This window comes from Coccinella septempunctata, chromosome 1, assembly GCF_907165205.1.
Source record: "Coccinella septempunctata chromosome 1, icCocSept1.1, whole genome shotgun sequence".
Lineage (NCBI taxonomy): Eukaryota > Metazoa > Arthropoda > Insecta > Coleoptera > Coccinellidae > Coccinella > Coccinella septempunctata.
In genome coordinates, this window is record NC_058189.1 from 17,781,667 (window position 1) to 17,803,357 (window position 21,691).

Genomic DNA, 21,691 nt, shown 5'->3' on the forward strand with positions numbered 1-21,691 from the left:
CAAAATGCAATGCAATGATTCAAACAAAGTATTCTATTTATTTTTAATAAATTATGACTGCAACTAGAGGAATATATTTCTTCCCCCCCAGAATTATGGAATTGATACTCAAAAATTTCCCGCCTTTTGTATGACAATATTTATCTGTCTTAAAAAGTGCGTTTACAAAATACGGTTAGTGGTTAATGTTCTGAAAATTTAATTGTTTTTGATGAAAATTTGGTAAGAAGTGATTGTGTACTGATGTTCATCTATTTAGATCATATTAAATTCTTCAAAGAAGTGATGAGTTTCAAGTTTGAAATTGTGCTTTTCTTATCAGATACAACCAAGAGAAAATAAATTGTTAGTAATGTATTATTTCAGATTTATCTAATCAAAAACTTAATTTGAGAAGGCAGAATGGATCTTCCTTACAAAGCTGAATATGCTAAATCCGGTCGTGCTAGTTGTAAAGGATGTAATTCGGCAATTGGACAGGGTACTCTTCGTATAGCAGTTCTGGTGCAGGTAAAATCTAATTTTATTCATAGGAATCTACTCTGCTCGAATAATAGGGAAGTTTATTATGTTCAGTTTTTCAGAATTTCTTGATTCTTTGATCAACAGGAGAAAATGCATATGTTAATGATACTTATCTTTTTATTACTGCTAATCCAGTCATTTGGTGACTGAAAACTGTAGATTCAGGACAAAATTGTTGAATAATTTTTCTCGACAGATCTTTATGTTTTTTGGGGGTGCTGAATCCGAAAATCATGTTGTCATGGATCAGGCTTCACTATGAAAATGACGAAAAACCATAAAATTTCACTGGTTGTTTCAGTTTTTTGCTTGTAGTCCCGAAACAATGTATCCTAGACAAAAAATACTCCTCAATATAATCGAAGCTGATAAAATTTCACAATAAATGTAGAGCATGTCAACTCTCTAGATTTTTCGTGTAGCCTCTAGAATGTGCAAAATATTGCTCATAGTTTTCATCTTGCAAAATCGACCTTCAAAGTTTAGTATGCCCCAGGTTCGGTTCCTCCATCAACTCTGTCCCCACTGAACATCCCAAATCACCCCTGATCAAACTATAAGACAACCTGCTAATTCACCAAAAATGATGTATGTATTTGAAATCAAAACCCATAAAAAAGAATGCTCTTTAAAAGGTTATTAAAAAATATTAAATTGAAGATGCTGGAGGTAGTGAAGGGTGAAACAAGAGGGTTTGAAGTCTGTAATGGCCCTTGTTTTTTGGTAGGCCCATCATCTGAAAACGAAAATAGTAACACTTTTAAGCTATAACCTCAGCTAGCTCGAATTTTACTTGTTCTAACATAAAATAATGAAAAATAAAAAGAAGCCAATTAAAATCTTTACCTTCTTCTCTATTTGCGAGGCTTCAATAACAGCATGATATTATTTATATATTTTTTCTTTATTTTCTATTTGCCATCTAAATCAAATCATCAATTGAAATATGTACTAAATTTGCTGTTTCAATATAAATCTCTCTTAGTAAAAGAATACAAGGTTGGGGCAAATTTATGAAATGGCACAAATTCTGATCCGGGCCAAATGAGACCAACTTGGGTCCTTGAGTGTAAGGGATAAGGGATGGCAAACGCCCCTGCTGATTAGCAATGTATTAGTGCGTAGCTGGAAGGTCAGAAAATCGGACTGGTGCTTTCAATACAACATCTCGTTAGCGATGCTTGCTCTCGATTTACTGGCAACCCTTGCGAATGTTCGCGCTAGTACTTCAAAATTTGAACTTTACAACATATTTTTTATATTTAACCTAACTTGAGATTGGTAGGTACTATGTTGGTCCAATGTAGGTATCGACGTTGTTAGATAGACGTCACTGTCTTCGGTCTTCCAACTGTCGCGCAAGCTCTTGGCACACAATGCCTTCTGTATTCCCCAAAATGTTGGTTCTTCCCCTTTTTCGTTTGTGTCGCGGGGTCTCCTTCATTGTTTCGGCATACTGTGATCTGGCTGCACATGGACATACAAAGAGAGTTGTATTTTTCCTTAATTACCGTCCCAGAATCTGTCTAACATTCTCATACCTCTCTTATCCAACTGTTAAACCCCTGCAGATCGTCTCAGCGCATCAGTGCAATGTAGGTACACTACGACACTACTATTATGTCTTTTATTTATTTATTTATTTATTTGAAAACGATACTGAGTTGAGGCAAAGCCTATAAAACTCAAAATAAAAACATATACGTTCTACATAGAATCAAGAATACATTGTGTGTACATGAGAATGAAAAAGTGTGAATCAAAATAGAGAAAAAAAAAATCCATTATCACGAGTGTCACCGACGTACGCGACGGCACAAATTGTCATAGTTGTTTTTGAACGCATTGACAGACTCTGAGTTCACAACTGCCGACGGCAAACTATTCCACGCACTAAAAACCCGGTTGGAGATGAAATTTTGCCTCTGCGACGATCTAAAATTCTCCTTAGACAGTTTATATGCATGACCACGTAGACGACCATCGGAGTTCAAAGTGAAAAGGCTGCTTAGGTCAGCTCCAAAGAGATTGTGAAGAGCACGGTAAGTTGTGATTAGGTCTCCTCGAATCCTCCTGTCAGCAAACGACGGTAAATTCATGAGAGATAGCCTCTCTTCATAACTTGGTCGCAAAATCCCATATGGCAGACGCGTCGCTCGACGCTGGATACCCTCCATCAAAGCCAAATCCCTGTTCAGTACCGAACACCATACAGGGCCAGCAAACTCCAAGATGGGGCGGACATAAGTCTTGAACAGGACCGCACATGTTGAGGGGTCGCATCCGTTGAAGGCCTTCTGTATCATGAACAGAGATCTTTTAGCCTTATTCACAATGGAAATTATATGATCGGACCAGCTGAGATTCTCGGTAATAATCACACCGAGATCAGAATGACTGCTACAGGTGTTGATGGGTACATCGTTCAGATAGTACTGGAGACGGGGATTGAGGGAACCTAGGTGTAAGACAGCACATTTCTCCTGGTTGAGGGGCAGTTGCCACTTTCGGCACCAATGGGTCAGCGCCTCCAGGTCCTCCTGAAGCTCCACAGCGGCTGCAATAGGGTTTCCGAACAATTTCGTGTCATCAGCAAATTGGGAGCACTTTGATTTGAGGATCTTAGGCAAAGCAGATATAAAAAGAAGAAATAGAAGAGGCCCTAATAAGGATCCTTGCGGAACGCCGCTTAAAACTGGCCTCGGAGAAGACAAAGATTTGCCAACCCGAACTTGGAAAACTCTGTCAGTGAGAAATGCCTCGATCCAACGGAGTAGACGGCCACGAATTCCCAAATGCTTTATCTTGTGAAGGAGGAGCTTATGAGGTACGCGGTCAAATGCTCGTGAGAAATGTAGATAGATAACGTCAACTGGATGGGACTTATCTAGGGACTTAGACCAGGAATTGATGCAGTCGAGAAGGTTGGTAATGACTGAACGACCTGGCAGGAAACCATGTTGACTGTCCGGTATAAGGCAGTTTTCAACGGCGAATTTTGATCCAGTTTCAAACGAGGTTCCTGTTTATCACAGCCGATGCCATAGCCAGGCAGGACATCTGAAAAGTATTACTACTTTTGAATCAAGAAACGATAAAACTTTTGACTAGTTCAAGAGAATATTTAAATATCAATGAACTACTGTACATCCACTTAGTTCTCGTCTCCCAGACCGTCATCATCCTTCTTGCAGGCCCCGTTTCGCCGATTATGATGACTGCCTGGACCACGCGAACGAAGTGACTGTGCAGGATTTTGCTAGTGAAAAAGGTCAATTCAATTCAATTCTTTATTCATCCTTTAGTCATAGAATAATGTATAGGAGAAGTCAACATAAGCAAAAAAGAAAAACATGTATATAAACAATTAAATGCAATCAACAATACTACAAAGAGAGAAGAAACATAAATCAACTTAATGAGTCACACAGAAACTCCTGGGTGCTATAAAAGCATTTATTAATCAATAAAGATCTGATCTTTATTTTTGAAACTTCTGTTATCCAACGATTTCAGCTCTTTCGAAAGATGATTGTATAGCTGAATCCCCGCAAAAGTAGGTGATGATTCATATCTGCTAGTGCTATGATGTGGGATGCATAAAATACTATCATGTCGCGTCTGGTATTGAAAGTCAGAACACTTCATTAAGTTGCGGTTGTTATATTTTACATGTAGGAGACAATTCAAAATGTAAACCCATGGAAATGTGCGAATTCCAAAACTCTTGAATGTCGATCTACACGACTCCTGAGGGCCCAGACCAAAAATCAACCTAATGATTTTCTTTTGAGCAATGAAAATTCGATCGGCACCAGGAGACGCGCCCCACAAGACTACATTATAGCTGAGGTGACAATTTACCATACCGTAGTAGATGTTTATTAATTCATCCAATGGTAGTGAACCCTTGAGACGATGAATGGCAAAGAAAGATCGGTTCAATTTTTTTGATAGCTGTTCGATATGGAGATTCCATCACAAAAATTCGTCCACGTGCAACCCGAGAAAACTGATGCATTCAACAGACCTTCCTTAGTTTTGACAACCAATGGCAAAACTGTTGTCGATTCCCGCAAGCGAAACTTGATGATTTCACGTTCGCGATGAGTGAATTACTTCTACACCACTCATTGAATAGATGGAAACTTGCGCACATCTGGATATTAATTCGACTAGGCTACTGGCTTTGATAGCCAATGAGGTGGCATCTGAAAACAGAATCAAAATGGACTCAACGAGGTAATCAGGCAAGTCGTTGATAAACAAAAGAAAAATAAGTGGTCCTAGAACTGATCCTCGTGGGACACCAAGGTTGTTCCTATACTCATGAACAATTCAAAAGTTTCATATTCTCTTGATTTCAAAGCAACTTCTCAAACGATACTACTGTTGTTATGTACTTCTCAGATGTCCTGCCTGATTATGGTTTGGGACTCTGATAAACTAAGAAGACAAGATAAATTCACTGTAATCCTGTTTGAAACTATGGTCTAAATATTTGTTCATACATTGTACATTAAACCTACTTATCACTACAAGTTGATGTAGAATTATGTTATGATGGCAAAAAAAGGGAAATGGCCTCTACTATTGCATTTTTTTGTTTTTCAATACGTTATTTAATGACGTTCTTTTTATTGAGTGTTTTGCTTTCAAATGCATCTTTGTGGAAATCATATATATTCTGTTTTTAGTTACATTAATTTTTGGTAGATTGTCTAGCTCTTTTTATTCCTTCAACCATAACTCATTTAGTACCCATCCCAGCAGGCCTACACTAGGGTTTAATTTTTCCTGTGATCTTATGGATTGATGACGAGGAAAGGGGGTGATTTGGGATGGGGAAACACACTCTGAGTTCGAAACAATTCATTCATTTCCGAAACCTAATATCGATTTCAGTACTTTTCATAGTTCACGAAAAAAAAAGTACCGACGCCACTGGTCACACGGCCGCTAGATCTCAAGTAGCTGCTAGAAAATGGCTGCTAACTTACTGCCAATTCACAATGATGTTAATGGTTATGGTAATGTTAACGGTGAGCTACAATGTAAACGCTTAAATAATAATAAATAATAGAGCTACTACGATACTGTTCACATCAATATCAATGTAAAGCGTAATGTTAAAGATAATGATAAATATTTCGTAAATTTATTATTATTTAAGCGTTAACATCGTAGCTTACTTTTAACATTACCATTACCATTAACATCATTGTGAATTGGCAGTAAGTCACTTAACACCTGTGGCAAAATCGTAGGTCAAAAATACTATTTTTGCCATATCAGCAATTTTTTCAGTTCCAAATGATCACCAAATGACTGGACTATGCAAAAAGATGTTACTTGTAATACTTACCATCTGAATTATTTCTTGTAGAAAAGGTTGTCTAAATATTTGGCGAATGTAGAAAGAAACCATGTATTCCACTGAATGAAATTTTGTGGTTTCCATACAACTGCCTGTCATACAAAATATTCCTTTATACAGGGTGTCCCGGAAAATGTGGGAAATCTCTCGGATTCAGATAGAACATAAAAAATGAAGATGACAAGTTCCCATAATTTTTTTTCCTAGCGGCCCTTCCTACGAAGATACGACCTCCTAAATGACGTCACTGGAAATACATTTTAGTGGAATACGTTTCAAACTACTCGATATAATTTGATGAAAATTTGATATGATTAATAGTAGTAAGGAACTCTTATATCAACGCACTCAAATTTCAATTAGCTTGTTCAGTTTACCAGGGGCGGACTGGCTTGTACACTTTAATGCTAACATTTTTAACACCCTGTATGATAAGGTGCTAAAAAAAAACAAATTTGGATACCTTGAACATTAATCTAAAGAAAAGGTACTCTCGTTCAGTGTCGATAAAATGAACCGTTTTCGAAAAAAAAATAATGAAAGAAGTAAATAATTTTATAATTTCTATTGAAAATAACATGAAGTGTACTTTTTTATCTGCAAAAAAGTGTGGTACGAAAGGTATTGAAGGAACGAAAAAGTTATATTTTGTGTTATACAATGATAACAAAAAAGTTTGAAATTCATCCCACTAAAATGAATTTCCACTGACGTCATTTAGGAGGTCGTATTTTCGTAGGGAGGGCCGCTAGGAAAAAAAATTATGGGAACTTGTCATCTTTTTTTTATGTTCTATCTGAATCCGAGAGATTTCCCACATTTTCCGGGACACCCTGTATATCTTCAATTTTCATGACAATCTAATCATTAGTTTTGGGGAGACCATAGATGCTGACGAATCCCTGCTACATGCTTGATCTAGTCGTCTCAACTAGAGGTGATATTCTCAGTACTAAATATCTATGTATAATTATTTTGCTACATGAATAAAACGATAACTCTGTTGATTGTATAGGGTGGTCCAGATCGTAACCAAGAAATTTTAACCACGTAGTCTACATCAAAAATAAGCCCTAGTTTGTCATATAAACATATGTCGAGGAATGTTTCATCTCCGAGATACTGGGTGTTAAAATTAAAAAAAAAAATGTTTTTTATTAATAACTTTCACACTGCTTGAAATTTTTTTATGAAATTTGAGAAATAGATTTTGAGCATCAAGGAGCACTTTTTGCATAATATCATTTCCTTTTTATTCTACCAGTGGCGTCCGTACTGCAGCGAGACTGAATATTTTCAGATAAAAAAATGATACGCCACTGGTTTTTCCTACAATAAAAATTACTATTTAAATCCTTATTCAATTCGGAGCAAATTCGGTCTCTTGACTTTTTGCTGTACGAGGCACCGTTTCCGGTTAAAAAAATAAAACACATTCTCATGCATGAAGAAATCGCCAAAATTTGATATAGCAAAAATAGTCTTATTATTATTATGTACCTACCATATCAAATTTTGGCGATTTCTTCATGCATGAGAATGTGTTTTATTTTTTTAACCGGAAACGGTGCCTCGTACAGCAAAAAGTCAAGAGACCGAATTTGCTCCAAATTGAATCTAAAGATAGACAGATCTATCTTTAGTTTCTGCCATTTACCAATGAATCACCTTGTATACAATGTGTACACAAATACAAAAATGTGAATATTTGAATTAATCGAAAGCATTGGTCAGCATAGAATTTGATACACTGAAAGGTGTGTATAAAATCTGATGCTAGAATATTCCTAATAATGGTCAAATTTTAGAATTGCTGCAACCAATTGTTTTTTATTTTTATCGTATAGTACTTCGCAAGATGATCAGAATGAAATTATATGCCAGTAGAGAGCACTCAGACGATTCTAAATCGTATGCAATACTTATTGTAGAAGATATCCAAGGTATCCCTCTTATAAAAATCTTACTCGCTCAAGAGAATAAAATTTCCTTTTAAGCACCTATATTATAAATACATAGATGCATGCGTTATAATGACCGAGTTAGTGACCAATGAAAATGAGCCTTAGGCATACTATAGTGGACGGCGACGTGTGCATTTCAGTAAAGCCCAACTTGAAGCCTTGTCGTCGGTCTTGTCTACGTCACCTAACTATATTTCTGACTTCAGTCTGTACCTTGTACAATCGTACAGAGATAGTTCTATACTCAAAAGTTTCAAAGGTTTCCAGCATCTCTGTCTATGAATTATAATGTGAAATAAAATAATAAAAAAATATTCCTGTGATCCTTGGCGAAAACAGCCCACTGCTGAAAAAATTAAAATATTTAAGAGATGTGGGCAGTACTTGGTGGAAATCCAATTATACATGGAGAATAGAAAAATATTATCTGGAGAATTATACTAATATAAAAACAGAACTTTTCGATTCGAATAAGCTCAAATAAAATTTTTATTAGAATCACCAGTGTTTATAATAATTATGATTTTTAAATTTTTCAGTCTCCAGTTTTCGATGGAAAAATGGCTAAATGGTATCATCAAATGTGTTTCTTCAATAAACAGAGACCTAAAAGTGTTGATGATATTGAAAATTTCGAAACCCTTCGTCTACCAGATCAAGAGAAAATCAAGGAAAGAATAGGTAAAATATCTAATAACAGATAAAGTATTCATTATATCAGTTAATTACGTCACTTCTTTATAATTGTTCGTAGGAGCTGCAACAAGTGTCATATTACCTGAAAAGAAAGGAAAAGGTAAGAAGAGAGATGCTTCAACTGCAGCCTTAAAAAGTGCCGCACTTAAGGACTTCATTATTGAATATTCCAAGTCAAGCAGAGCCACTTGCAGAGGCTGTGATATGAAAATTATGAAAGACGAAGTACGTTGAACTAATTCAACAAGAGATTAATTGACTTTGACTATTTTTTATCAATTACAATTCGAAAAAATTCAATTATTGCCATTTAATTCCACAGATACGAATCTCAAAAAAAGACTTCGATACAGATGTTGGTAAAAAATATGGAGGTCAAGATATGTGGCATCATTTATCTTGTTTCGCTAAGTTACGTACAGAGTTAGGTTACTATGAGTCAGCTTCTGTTCTTCCTGGATTCAAATCATTGTCCAAGGATGATCAGAAGGAAGCATTGAAGCAAATTCCGTGAGTATATTCTAAGAGTAAAAAATTCTGATATCTGACTAGAAACTGAGGGGAAAAAAAATCATAATCTAATTTAATTGAAATTATTGGTATTTGTAGTGCAATCAAACAGGAAGATATTCCAGATGTCGTAAAGAAACCAAAAATTGAAGAACCTTCTGAAGAGGATAAGTTGTATAAAGAACATTTGACTATATTCTATAAATACAGAGATCAACTCAAGAAAATGACTAAGGGTGAAATGACCGAGCTATTGGACTACAACGAACAAGAAGTTCCGTCAGGACAAGATGCGGTATGTTGGAATTCCTTTTTCGCGCTTATTATTAACTTTACCTGTATCTATCTATGTAACTGACTCACGGTAGTTTCTACCAACTTCCAGACGTCCGAATATTCTGAAATTTGGATGCTGTTCATAATTCCGGTGGCAATGCATTCTCAATTTCTTTTTTTGAGAGAAAACAAAATGGCGGCTCAAAGATAGCTGTCCAGATTTGTGATAACGATGCGATTCGGTTCGAAATCAGTATTCGTAAACGCAATATGCGTTTCCAAGATAGCGATTTTATGATTATAGTTCGATTTGATTCAAAATTGGTATGAAAGGGTTTTCGGGAGGGCAGAGTACGAATATAATATCACAAAGATGGCTAGCGAGTTGCGGGAGGGGTACAATTCAGTTCAAACTTGGTATCTAGGTGATAAGAGATTATGATTTCTTTGTCAAAATTGGTAGAATGAGGATGACAGCTCCAAGTAGCGAACGAGTATACAGTCCCTGGCCAGTTTATTAGACGCACTGAGGATTTTTTTTATATTTACTGGTATTGCCCGAGCAAAAAGCAGAATATTTGAATTTCATTTCCACAGAATGTCAGTTTTATTTACGACTCTCATTAAATTGTTCTATTTGGCGTTTATTTTTGATGTTGTAATATTAGTACTTAAGTATGAATCAGTACTATGTCTTCCAGTGGACGTCTTGCATTCTGCAGGTTCGGACGTTATTTCGATAATCCACATATGAAATCATTATCTTCGAATGCAGCAAACCGAAAAAATCTGCATTGATAGTATGACGCTCTCATATCTACACAGGGTGGCTCAGCAAAATATTAGAATTTCAGGTTTAATCATCAATAAATCAATATTTTCTATTGAATATGATATATTATATGTGAAAACCATTTACAGATGAAGTATATGTAACATAAACATTCAATTTAATAATTCAATATTGAGATTTTGCATCGAATCAATGCGTCTAATAATATGGCCAGGGACTGTAAGTCCAAATAAATTGAAATTCTGCAGATCTATTAACACCCATCATTAAGTGTTATATCTACTAATCTTACCACCTAAATTCTCTCAACTTCTGAACATTAAAACTAATCATTAAACATTTCGAATGTTTAGGCTCTAAAAAATCGAACTAACCTTATATTTTAACTAACTAAAAAACACGCTCTAATAGCAATGTCAACTGAAAATTAAAGAATAATTTTTCGTTTATTTACCAGAATATAAGAAAAGAGATTACTAAGTGCTTTCAAGACACTCGTGCTTAATATTAGGTTTTGTCATTCCAGTCCTAATAGACGCCCTCGGTTGTCCTATGATATAGTTTTTCCAAATCTTTACTTTTCGGAAGATTGGCAGGATTCTATTGAAAATAAGTCATAAGTTAGCACAAGTGTAGCAGAATTTTTTGCATATTATCCACTAGAAGAGGATGTTATTTTCAAGATGTTTGAACTATAAATTGTTTTCGATTCATTACATATTTTCATGAAAAATAAAACGGAATCATTGAAGGTCAATTTCAACAAGGAGATTAGACTGGCGTCAAGGAAGGAAACTGGCCGATTTATGACGATTACGCATCTTCACTTCAGTTAGGATGGAGCGTCCCTGTGTTTTGTGGCTTCTTTGTCCTCCTCAATTCACTTTATAGACAAAGCGATGTTAGAAATAGTTTGTTTGTATTTTAATCTGAGTTTAAGTTAAGCGGAGTTCATCATCATTTGGTGAAATTGGCCCTTGGATTCTTGGAGAGCATCTGTCTTAGCTAAGATTGAATTCGTGTCCTCTGTAGCCCCAGCGATGAGGGTAATCGACAATCGGGCGAATTCAATAATTTGTCTGCATGGCGTTAATTTTTCTTCAATATATTCGTCAGCACAAATGTGGCCCAATAGAGAGGAAAAAAGTTCTCCGCAAAATTTTTCTTCATTTTATTTTTTGGTGAATGTCCCAGTTTTTTTTCGGATTGTGAATAATGTATATAGCATGTCATAAACTAAATTCAAGAACTGTTAATTTTGTGAATCATATTCATTTTGAAGATGTTGGCACATATTATAATATGATATAAAATTCTGCATTTTTAGAATATTTCAGACGCCTTTTCGTGGTATAGTTTTTTTTTTAACAAAAAGGTTCAATTACATCCTCAGTCTTTGTGAACTATGTTCATTTGGATGTAACGACTTTTTGACGCTTCATTATTAAATATTCCGCTTCATACACTACCTGTAGTTCAACAAGCTGTTGAATATTAAAAACCTCGATTGTGTAAAAAAAGGGAGAAAAGTTACTTGAAAATTTCGAATTACAGATTCTTGATAGATTAGCTGATATCATGACATTTGGCACGCTCGAACCCTGTAAAATATGTAAAGGCGGACAGTATATTTACAGTAAACTTGGTTACTTGTGCCATGGAGATCTAACTGAATGGAGCAAATGTAATAATCTTACAAAAACGCCACTACGAAGGGCATTCAAAGTACCTAAAGAATTGGCGCAGGAGTATTCATTCTTGAAAAAATACAAATATGTTCCAAGAACAAGGATCTTCAAAGATGTTGCTCTTACATCGAATGTGAAAAAGGAAGATGAAATTGACGGAAAGTGAGTGTATACTTAATGTCTACTCAGTTGCGAAAAGTTATCAACAGGGATTTTTTTCTAGGCCGAAAGTAGAGCGTGTGGCACCACCTTTTTATAATATGGAATTCGTTATTTTGGGGAAACCTCAAAGAGGCAGAGAGGAACTTAAAAAACAAATCATGAAGCTTGGTGGTAAAGTTGTAACTGGTATTAAGGAAAACATAATGGCTGTGATAGCATCTAAGGAAGATGTGGAAAAAATGGGCTCTCGCATGTTAGATGTTAGATCGAAGGATATACAAGTTGTACCTGAATCGTTTGTAGATGATGCTATTGGTAAAACAGGAAAAATTCCTGAATTGATAATTGAGAAAAAAATCTGTGATTGGGGCTCTGATGTAAGTAGAAGTACTTGAATAGTAGCTAAATATTTAGATTTATGATGAATTGAAGTGTTGAAATTACTACACTCATGTCTAGAACTCGTGGTTAGGTAATCTGTTTCAACATGAAAATCAAGAATTTGTTGTGCTATGCGCATACATTCACCTTCATCACTCTTGTGATACTTGAGACACTTTTGTTCAGTTAAAATCAGGAGAAAAATGTTTTGTTATTGATGAATTTGTATGTAGAGGTCTACCTGTTTATTGGTCAATTGTTTATGATTTGATAATGAAGTACATTTTATATTTCCAAAAGCATTACCCTGTCAGTTTAACAAAAACTGCTGTTTAATTAATATTATCTATTATACGAGTAGAAAAAAAGTCCCTGTGATAAACATAATTCATTTTTCTTTAAGTATTGAGGTAGTTTCAAATATTCTCCCCGCAATACTAGTAATAATTTTTTTTATTAAAGTTAGTAGTCAGTGATTTTTAGTAATACACTTCAACACCAATGCTCTTGGCAGAGGGCAACAAAACTTATGTACCTGTTTTTCTCTTAGCCTACTACTCGTTTGCCTCCTGAACCTACTAGTAGTAAATCAAAATCTTCCAAAAGTATGTACTCCAAATCTGGACCAAGTAAAGTTAAATTAACTGTGAAAGGAGGAACAGCTGTTGATCCAGATTCAGGTTTGGAGAAAAAAGCGCATGTCTATCAAGAAGATGGCGATAAATACACCGTAGTTTTGGGTATAGTGGATATTCAAAAGCAAAAAAATAGTTACTACAAATTGCAATTGCTGCAATCAGACAAAGGGGAGTCCTATTGGGTGTTCAGGTGAGTGGATGTTGATAATATTGTACAATTGTAGAAATTCTAATTTTGACTGAAAAGTTATGGTAAAATAGTTAAAAATATTAGTCGTCTCTTTTGTCTGCAATAACATGATAAAATCTCTGATGAGCTGTTGAGACAAGTTAAGGTGTAGTTGGGTGTGTTGGGAGAACAAGTTCCAAATATGCCTCATTGAAAATCTGATGCAAAATTTGTCTTGTCTGTTTTATTGATTAATGTTATTCGTATGAAATCCTTTATTGTTCACTATTAAGGCGGAATTCATATGAATTCAAATAAGATAAAGTTATGATATACACTTATCGCATAACACCTGCCGATATGAATATCCGCATATCTTACGATCTGAATCGAACTAGCTAACCACCATTATAGAGGGTGCCGAATAAAAGAAGAGTAGTTAGCTGACTATGGTTTCGTTTCGATCTTACTTGACCTCGTGAGAGATCACCTCTATGAGAGCAGGTACCTTGTGAAACGGTACCAGTCGAACTGTCGCGCTTCTTCTAATCACATTTGATTGACCGCTACTGAGATTTGAAGCACTTCAAAATCAGCCCTAGCATCTTTGTTCTGGGGCCTGGAGGAGGGGAATTCAATCTCGACTTATTGGCTGCTGGCTGGCGCTAGAGTATTTCGATACTGTGTAGAACTTTCCAGCATTTAATATAGTCAGAAATGGGTGTGTTGGTTGGACCAACCAAAGCTGCGACCGCGGCCAAAGCGGTCTATTGCAGCACACAGACAAACCCATAGAGCTAAACCTCTCCCTTTAGTACCATCATACTCAGAAAGGAGGTGATGTCAGAAGGAGTGTAATTCTTGAGTTCCTTTAAATTCATCTTGGGAGAGCCAAAGACTCCAAGACTGTCTGCCGGCGGGCAGCCACAGAGGATCGTTTCGTCCTCCTCTTGGCAGAGCCTGCAGAGTGATTCATTGACTATGCTGAACACTTGTTCCCATCGAGATGGGAGATCTAAACCATAGTCAGCATCTACTCTTTCTCGATGGGACAACAACTATTTTACGAATTACAAAAACGCAAACAATACTAGACATAAACTTGTCCATAGTTTTTTCCGTGTCATTCACTCACAGGCTATTAAAAACATCCATATTATTATTATTTATCCATATTAAAAACATCCATATATGGCAATAAAAGCATTTAATCTCTTACCAAGAAAATTTCAAGTCATCAAAGAGTTCAAAAGTTTCTTTAAAGAGATCTACAAATTCTTGATTGATTGTGAACCTTATAATTTTAAAGAATTTGTAAATTTCTGTAGTTTATATATAAAATGTGGTGTTTTGACTTGTTTCATCTTTGTAGTTGAAGCTATAATTATTGAAATGAACGTTTATTTTACTTCACTTCAATTGTTCCTTTTGCGTACAGTCGTCCCATAAATAATTCGAATAGTTGGCAAGAAGTAAATTATTTACTATTTTGTTTTTTTTTTTACTTTTTTTCAATCAATCAGAAAATGAACAGAATAAAAAGACATTTGAAGAAAAATGTTGTATGGAAAATAGCAAATCAAACGTCCGAATCCCCTGAATACGCCCCTGCCGCCGCTCGAAAACATCGGGAACATTGCTACGGCTTCCGGCTAGTTTCGAATATTCTCGAATAGGGACGTATCAATATAAAAGATACGCGCGGTGGGCTCGAAAGGCAGTTAGTGTTCTGAATAGCGAGAGAACAGTGAATTCCCGACGAGTTACAAAGTGCACATTCATGAAAGTAAATTAGACATCGTGCGAAAGAAGACAATTCAATTAACCCGAGAACGTTACAATAATTTGAGTTAGTTAGAATTTCCTGACAAAAAATAACTCACTTCTACGCTGGTTCTTGCTGGACGATAAAATATATCTTGAAAAGTTTTTTCGAAGAACATTTTTTTTTTTGATGAAAAAATATAGTTGATTGACTGAAAACACTTAAATCCATTGCTCATAAAAATTTTGACTTCCCCGGTTCGAAAGACCACGAGTGGCCACTGACAACAACCTCAGCCTTACGGACGTGTAGCGTAAATAAACAAAACTTGATTTTGGTGTAAACTTTTATTAAGAAGAGGGGAAAATTGAATAACTACTGGTCTACCATTATTCTATGTTATCAGATTTGTTAATTTAATATTATAAATTTACAGATCATGGGGTCGTACTGGAACAGTGATAGGTTCTACTAAATTGGAGTCTTTCCCAAGCCTACATATGGCAAAAAGTGAATTCTGTAGACTCTATGAGGAAAAGACTGGAAACATGTGGGAAGATAGGCATGATTTTGTTAAGGTAATAATTTTAATAATGTTGTCCAAGCGGAATCCATTATGTGGACTACGCCTTCTTGCACTATTGCTTATACAGGGCCATAACCCACATCGCAGTGGGCGTCGAAATTTTATCGTTTTGCAGACTTCAATAATTTTTACGCTTCTCGAAACAGCGTTTTATGAAATAAAAAAAAAGGCTTTATTATTCAATCTTTCGCCCTGTCCCTGTGAGTTATTTCCATGTACAATATATAATATTTGTTTTGGGGAGGTTCTGAATTTTCATTGGAATAGAGAAATGTTTAGATCTGAACAAAAATTAAACAATTAATTGTGGAAATTTTCGAATAAAATATTTTCACCTATTCAAATGTCAAAGCAAGGGAAATATGCTCAGTTATTGATCGAATATTTTCTTATGCACTTAAGGTTCCCGGTAGAATGTATCCTATTGATATTGATTATGGAGAGGAAGATATGAAAAATATCGATGTTAGTGATGCTCCTAGTACTTTGGAGAAAGGAGTAGCAGATTTGATGAGAATGATTTTTGATATGAAACAAATGAAGCAAACAATGTTGGAACTTGAATTAGATACCGAGAAAATGCCTTTGGGAAAACTCAGTAAAAAACAGATACTCAGTGCGTATGAAGTCCTTTCAGAACTGCAAAACTACTTGGACTCGAAAAATGTACACGAGATGAAATTTATTGATGGTTCTAACAGATTCTACACATTCATTCCACACAATTTTGGGATTGATAATCCACCAATTTTGAAAACACCGGAAATGATAAAGGTAAGGTTATAATTTTTATTATTCTGAGCTTATTTGATATTTGTATATTCTTCTCCTTGTGCGACGACAAGTGTAACCAATTTAGGGCTGAACGAAGGCCATTTTGGCCCAATGTTCTTCCGCATGAAGTTGGAGAGACTCGCATCAGAAGATAGGCTGACAGAAGTGTCGCCAGTCGACATGGAAGAGTCCCTCATAGCATAGCCGTTGTCTCGAGAATCAGGGGTTTGTTGACCTAAGGTTCAAAAAGCTGTCTACTAATGGGAAATCTGTACCAGAATCTCAATCGCTGCTGTGAGAGTAGAATTCAACGTTTTTGTAATAGTCGTAATAGTTGTAATAGAATATGCATCATCATCACAGTATACAACTAGTGGTTAATGTGCGAGGTTCTATTCCCCTTTCCTTACAAACCACTTTATACACCTCTCTGCGAACATCCTCTTCCTATTGTACCCCCAATTACATACAGCCGAGCAAGACATAGGTGAGACACTGCACCTTATGCATTTTAACAAAAGGCAACTGCACCTGAGTGAAGAGCAGAATTTACTGATTTCTGAGCTGATATTCATGCTGGAGATGAAGTGGACGAAACTCGTACGTTTGTTTACGTGATGGAAAAATGGCGTTGTCAAAAGCAGTTTTGCAGGACATATCTTTTGACAGCCTACCTAATTCGAGATTGTGTTTCTACTGATGAAACTACCTTCCAACCCTCGCGTTTGTCGGTAGCCCTCACTGTTGATAGATAGATAGATAGATAACCTTTATTTGATCTAAGAATCACAGATTGTTGATCACGTCACAAAAGAGAAGAAAAAAAAACACCATGACAAATAGAAAAATTCAATAACACCAGAAAAGAATTAAAGTCCTTCAAAGGATTTTTCACTAAGAAACTCGTTGAGATTGTAGTAGGCCTTTCTCAGTAAAAACTTTTTCAAGCTTTTCTTCTGCAACACTGCACTGCCATGCTTAAAGCTTGGGGGCAAGATATTCCAGATCTTGATCATGAGATGAGTTACGTTTTTTTGTATGTAGGTAAAGTTGGTTCTTTCCACACAGAGGTGAGTTTTACCTCTAGTGTCATACTCATGCTTCAAGAGCAAGGTTTTGAAATCCTCATAGTTTTTTATCACATACATTATACATTCATATACCTATGTATAAGCTTGTGAGTGTTAAGATATTATGCTGAATAAAAACATCCTTACAGCTTTCTCGTTGGTTCTTCTTGAAGATTGTTCTTAGGCATCTTTTTTTGTAGTTTAAATATTCTATCAGCCTCAACGGAAACCGTCCAAAAAATAACGCCATTCCGAAGTCTGGAATGCACATAGGCATGGTATGCTGACAGGGCAGCATCAATCCCAACTCTGTCAGTGATGACTCTAAGAGCATAGCAATATTTTGCTAGACTTATTGCTATATTATCGACTTGCGGTCTCCAATCAAGGTTGCAGTCAATATGAACACCAAGGAAAGGTATAGAGCTCTCAGCTGGTACGTCCCTATCCTGGAAAGTCACCTGCAGTGCCCGCTGATTTTTCTCTCTGAAAATTAATAGTTTTGTTTTATTGATGTTCATTTCCAGTTCATTAGATTGGAACCATTTATCCATGTTTATAAGACTCCTCATTACATCATTCTGGCACTCATCCGCAGTGACGCCACGTCACATGTTGTGTCGCTATTTTCTTTGACATCTCTGAGCTGCCTTCCTCTGAGTTGGTTTTGCTCTCTATGAAAAGATGTATGTGTTATCCTTGGGTGACTTCTAATAGAGAGGATATTTCTGAGTTGGTTGACACTGATTGTGATTAAATTACTTCTAATAACTTTCATCACAAACGCATTTTCGGTAACTCGAATTCTTTATCACTGAAATCAAATTCGTTGCCACTGGAGCCTGTGTTGTATACCTTCTTTTCTTCAAGTTACAACTTGCTGAAAAAATTTGGATTTTTTTGCTTCCTTAATTTTTACGAGAAGTGTAGTATATTTGTTCACCTCAGTTAATTATTGGAATTATGTATTGTGTAATATCTACCAGTTCACGTCCTTCAAAGTGTACATCAATAAGAATAATGGGAAATAGGACAGACTATGAAATACAACTTCTTAACCGAGCGACGTTTCGTCTTTATATTTAGACTTCTTCACAGCTAAAATACAATTGTTACAGAATATTTGAAAAACTCATGGTGGAGGCTCACCCTTAGTTAACCGTTGTAGGCTGAAGGCGTTGAACACACAGAGTATAGATTATCCATACTCTGTGTGTTCAATGGTTTATGTATTACACCTTCAGCCTACAACAGTTAACTAAGTTACCATGATTTTTCCAAATATTCTGTTACAACTTATTGTATTTTAGCTGTGAAGAAGTTAAATATATAGACGAAACGTCGGTCGGTTAAGAAATGTTTCATATGCTGTCTGTTGGGTTTGTATCTCATTTCGACCTCAAGTTCTAAGAGTTCTGGGTTATTGGTGAAAACTTAGGGACTCGAGGATTCAGATTGATAATGCGGATCACTTGATAATGAACGTCTATTTTCTCATCTAGTAAACTATAGGCTTGTTTGTAGAGTGGTGTACAACGGTTTTGAACTGTACAGAGCAAGCGCAAATGGATTTTCGCTACCCTAAACTGGAATTGCGCTTGCTCTGTACAGTTCACAACCGTTGAAAACCACTCTACGAACAAACCTTATATATAGTAAAATTGTACAATAACGTCAAGACCACCTAATCGAAATTGAATTACATTTTGCATATTCAGTACATTTTTCTTCACTCACAATATTGCTGCAGTTCGATTAAGGAATGTTAGATATTAAAACAAACTATTGCAATTGTCGAATCCTTTGTCTCGCCTGGCCTACTTACACATGAAATAACAATTTTGAAAGAGAAAATGATCTTTAAAAATTTCTAATGGAAATATTTGGTTGAATTGAGCTTATAAATTTTTTGATATATCTAATTTTGGATATTTATTGTACGATTTGTACACTGTCTTATTTTCGATTATCCTTATTGATTATTGTGTAATTTCGATTTTATTAATGTTTCAAGACAAGAAACTTGTTTTTTCTAGCAAAAAATTGAGATGCTTGATAGTCTTGTGGAACTAGAAGTTGCGTATAGTTTGCTGAAATCAGCCGGGTCAGATTCATCTTTGGATCAATACTACTCAAAACTTAACACCGAAATTAAGTCGATACCTAAAGGCAATGAAGAGTTCGAAATCATTCAAGAGTATGTAAAGAATACACATGCAGAAACTCATCAAAGTTATGAACTCGAAATAGTGGACATCTTTGATGTGAAAAGACAAGGAGAAGAAAAGAGATTCAAACCTTTCAAAAAACTACATAACCGCATGCTTTTGTGGCATGGTAGTAGAACTACTAATTTTGCCGGTATTTTATCCCAAGGATTACGTATTGCACCTCCTGAAGCACCATCTACTGGTTATATGTTCGGTAAAGGTATTTACTTTGCGGACATGGTTTCCAAATCGGCAAACTATTGTTTCACCAGTCCTGGAAACAATCAAGGTCTTTTACTCTTGTGTGAGGTGGCTTTAGGAAATGTGAGTATTAAATTTTACTCAGCCATATCATTTAGTTTGAACCTGAACTGTAAAACAGGGACTTTTTGTTTTATTCGGTTGATTAACATCACTGAACAAGTTCTTATTCATTAGCTGTTGTGAAGGAAATTGTCAACGTAGTTAATAAGCCTTATACAATCTCGAAGCTGGTGATAGATTCTAGATCATTGAGTTTTCCTTACTTTCGTTCAAGCATCTAAAAAATGAGGCGAGGATGTTTCAAAAATTTGAAAAAATCAATGGGAATAAGGAGTTTTTAGTGAAATAAAATTATGCTTTTCCTGGTCTATCAGCAGTTCTGAAATTGAATAAGGTTTACTAATGCCTCATCCCCGTATAATATTCCATAATTTTCATTGCCAATTCTCAATTACTTCAAGATGTACGAGTTGACCAAAGCAAAATATATTGAAAAACTTCCTTCTGGAAAACACAGTACAAAAGGTCTTGGAAAAACTGCTCCTGATCCAAAAGGATCAAAAAAACTTGGAGATGTAGAAGTTCCTTTGGGTAAACCTGCTAAAATGTCTGGACTTGATGATGGACATTTACTTTATAATGAGTATCCTTTCATTTGAAGACATTATTTAGGAAAAGAATTTAATTTTTCATATTCCTAATTCTATAATACATGCTGCACCACAGAATTTTCCTTAATATTTCTACAGATATATTGTTTATGATGTTGCCCAGGTGAAAGCAAAGTATTTGGTAAAATTGAATTTCAAATATAAGTATTAATCTCAATAGAATTGATAATGCGTTGGGCATATTTTTTTCAAAGTTAGATGTTACCTAAAAAGTTTTCATTATCTGTTATTCAGAACTTAAAATAAAAATGAACATGGTTAAGTTTCAATGAAAATGATCTGATGTTGAAGTTCTTTTATTTCTTTGTTTATATATATTATTACGTCCTTTATAAAGTTCTTCACAAAACTTTTATAAATTTATTATCTTTGTTTATATACTCTTATAAATCAAGAAAAATTACAGTAACAATCAGTTTGTAATCCTCATTGTTGTACTTTAAACTTTTCTATTGAATATTTTTGTGTTTTTGAAATATGCTTATTAGAGTTTTTAAATTAAGTTTTTTTTTTACTCAGAAGAACTTCCTTATTAAAATCGCGTTAATAAAATGTTCGATACTGAAATTATGGATTCAAAGCTACAAGATGAGACTCGGGTTATTAATTACTCGCGTTAAGTTCTTCATCATATCATATTCATTTTCATCTATCCCATAATAATATATGGAGTATAATAAACTTAATAATAATCATATGGTTAAGTCTATGATGCATACCTAACGTTAGTCACGCTTCACGAGCACCTCTAGCGGCTTATGTACAAGCGATAGTCCTAATTCTTCGGGGATGTATTATAAATACTCGACTCGCTGAGACGGTCAATCAGTACAGTATATAATACCTACGATAGCGGTGAGCTGATGCCAATGAGTGGAAATAAGTTGAGTAGTGCAATTACATATATAAATAATTTAGTAGTAGTAGTGCATTTTGATATTTTAAATAAATTAGTTAAAACGAACTATATATACTATATTTATCACAGTGGTGTAAGGAGTGAGATTTTCAAATAAATCGATGCTAGCGTAGAGTACAGTTTTGTCTAAAACAGACTCGTATCTCGTTCAAATATAAAATGTGTACGAGAAAGCACGTCTTGTGGAACCAAAGGTCCTAGAATTAAAACGTGAATTGGAGGAAAGAGAACTAGCAACAACTGGTAAAAAGTT

The 21,691-nt window shown here is 35.2% G+C and overlaps 1 protein-coding gene across 2 annotated transcripts; it reads left to right on the forward strand.

Moving 5' to 3' along the window:
- Positions 1 to 95: 95 nt before the first annotated feature.
- LOC123317841 (poly [ADP-ribose] polymerase) lies at positions 96 to 21,021 on the forward strand. 2 transcript variants are annotated; one of them, XM_044904455.1, is made up of 14 exons: positions 96 to 222; positions 367 to 510; positions 8,406 to 8,547; positions 8,621 to 8,787; positions 8,885 to 9,072; positions 9,172 to 9,367; positions 11,696 to 11,991; positions 12,053 to 12,368; positions 12,923 to 13,200; positions 15,381 to 15,522; positions 15,933 to 16,304; positions 19,411 to 19,908; positions 20,310 to 20,491; positions 20,598 to 21,021. In XM_044904455.1, the coding sequence occupies exons 2-14, from the start codon at positions 403 to 405 to the stop codon at positions 20,668 to 20,670; spliced, it is 2,958 nt and encodes a 985-aa protein (XP_044760390.1). In that variant the 5' UTR covers positions 96 to 222; positions 367 to 402; the 3' UTR covers positions 20,671 to 21,021. The 2 variants fall into 2 exon arrangements, with proteins under 2 accessions (XP_044760390.1, XP_044760388.1); XM_044904453.1 differs by having other exon boundaries at positions 164 to 306.
- The last annotated feature ends 670 nt before the right edge of the window (positions 21,022 to 21,691 follow it).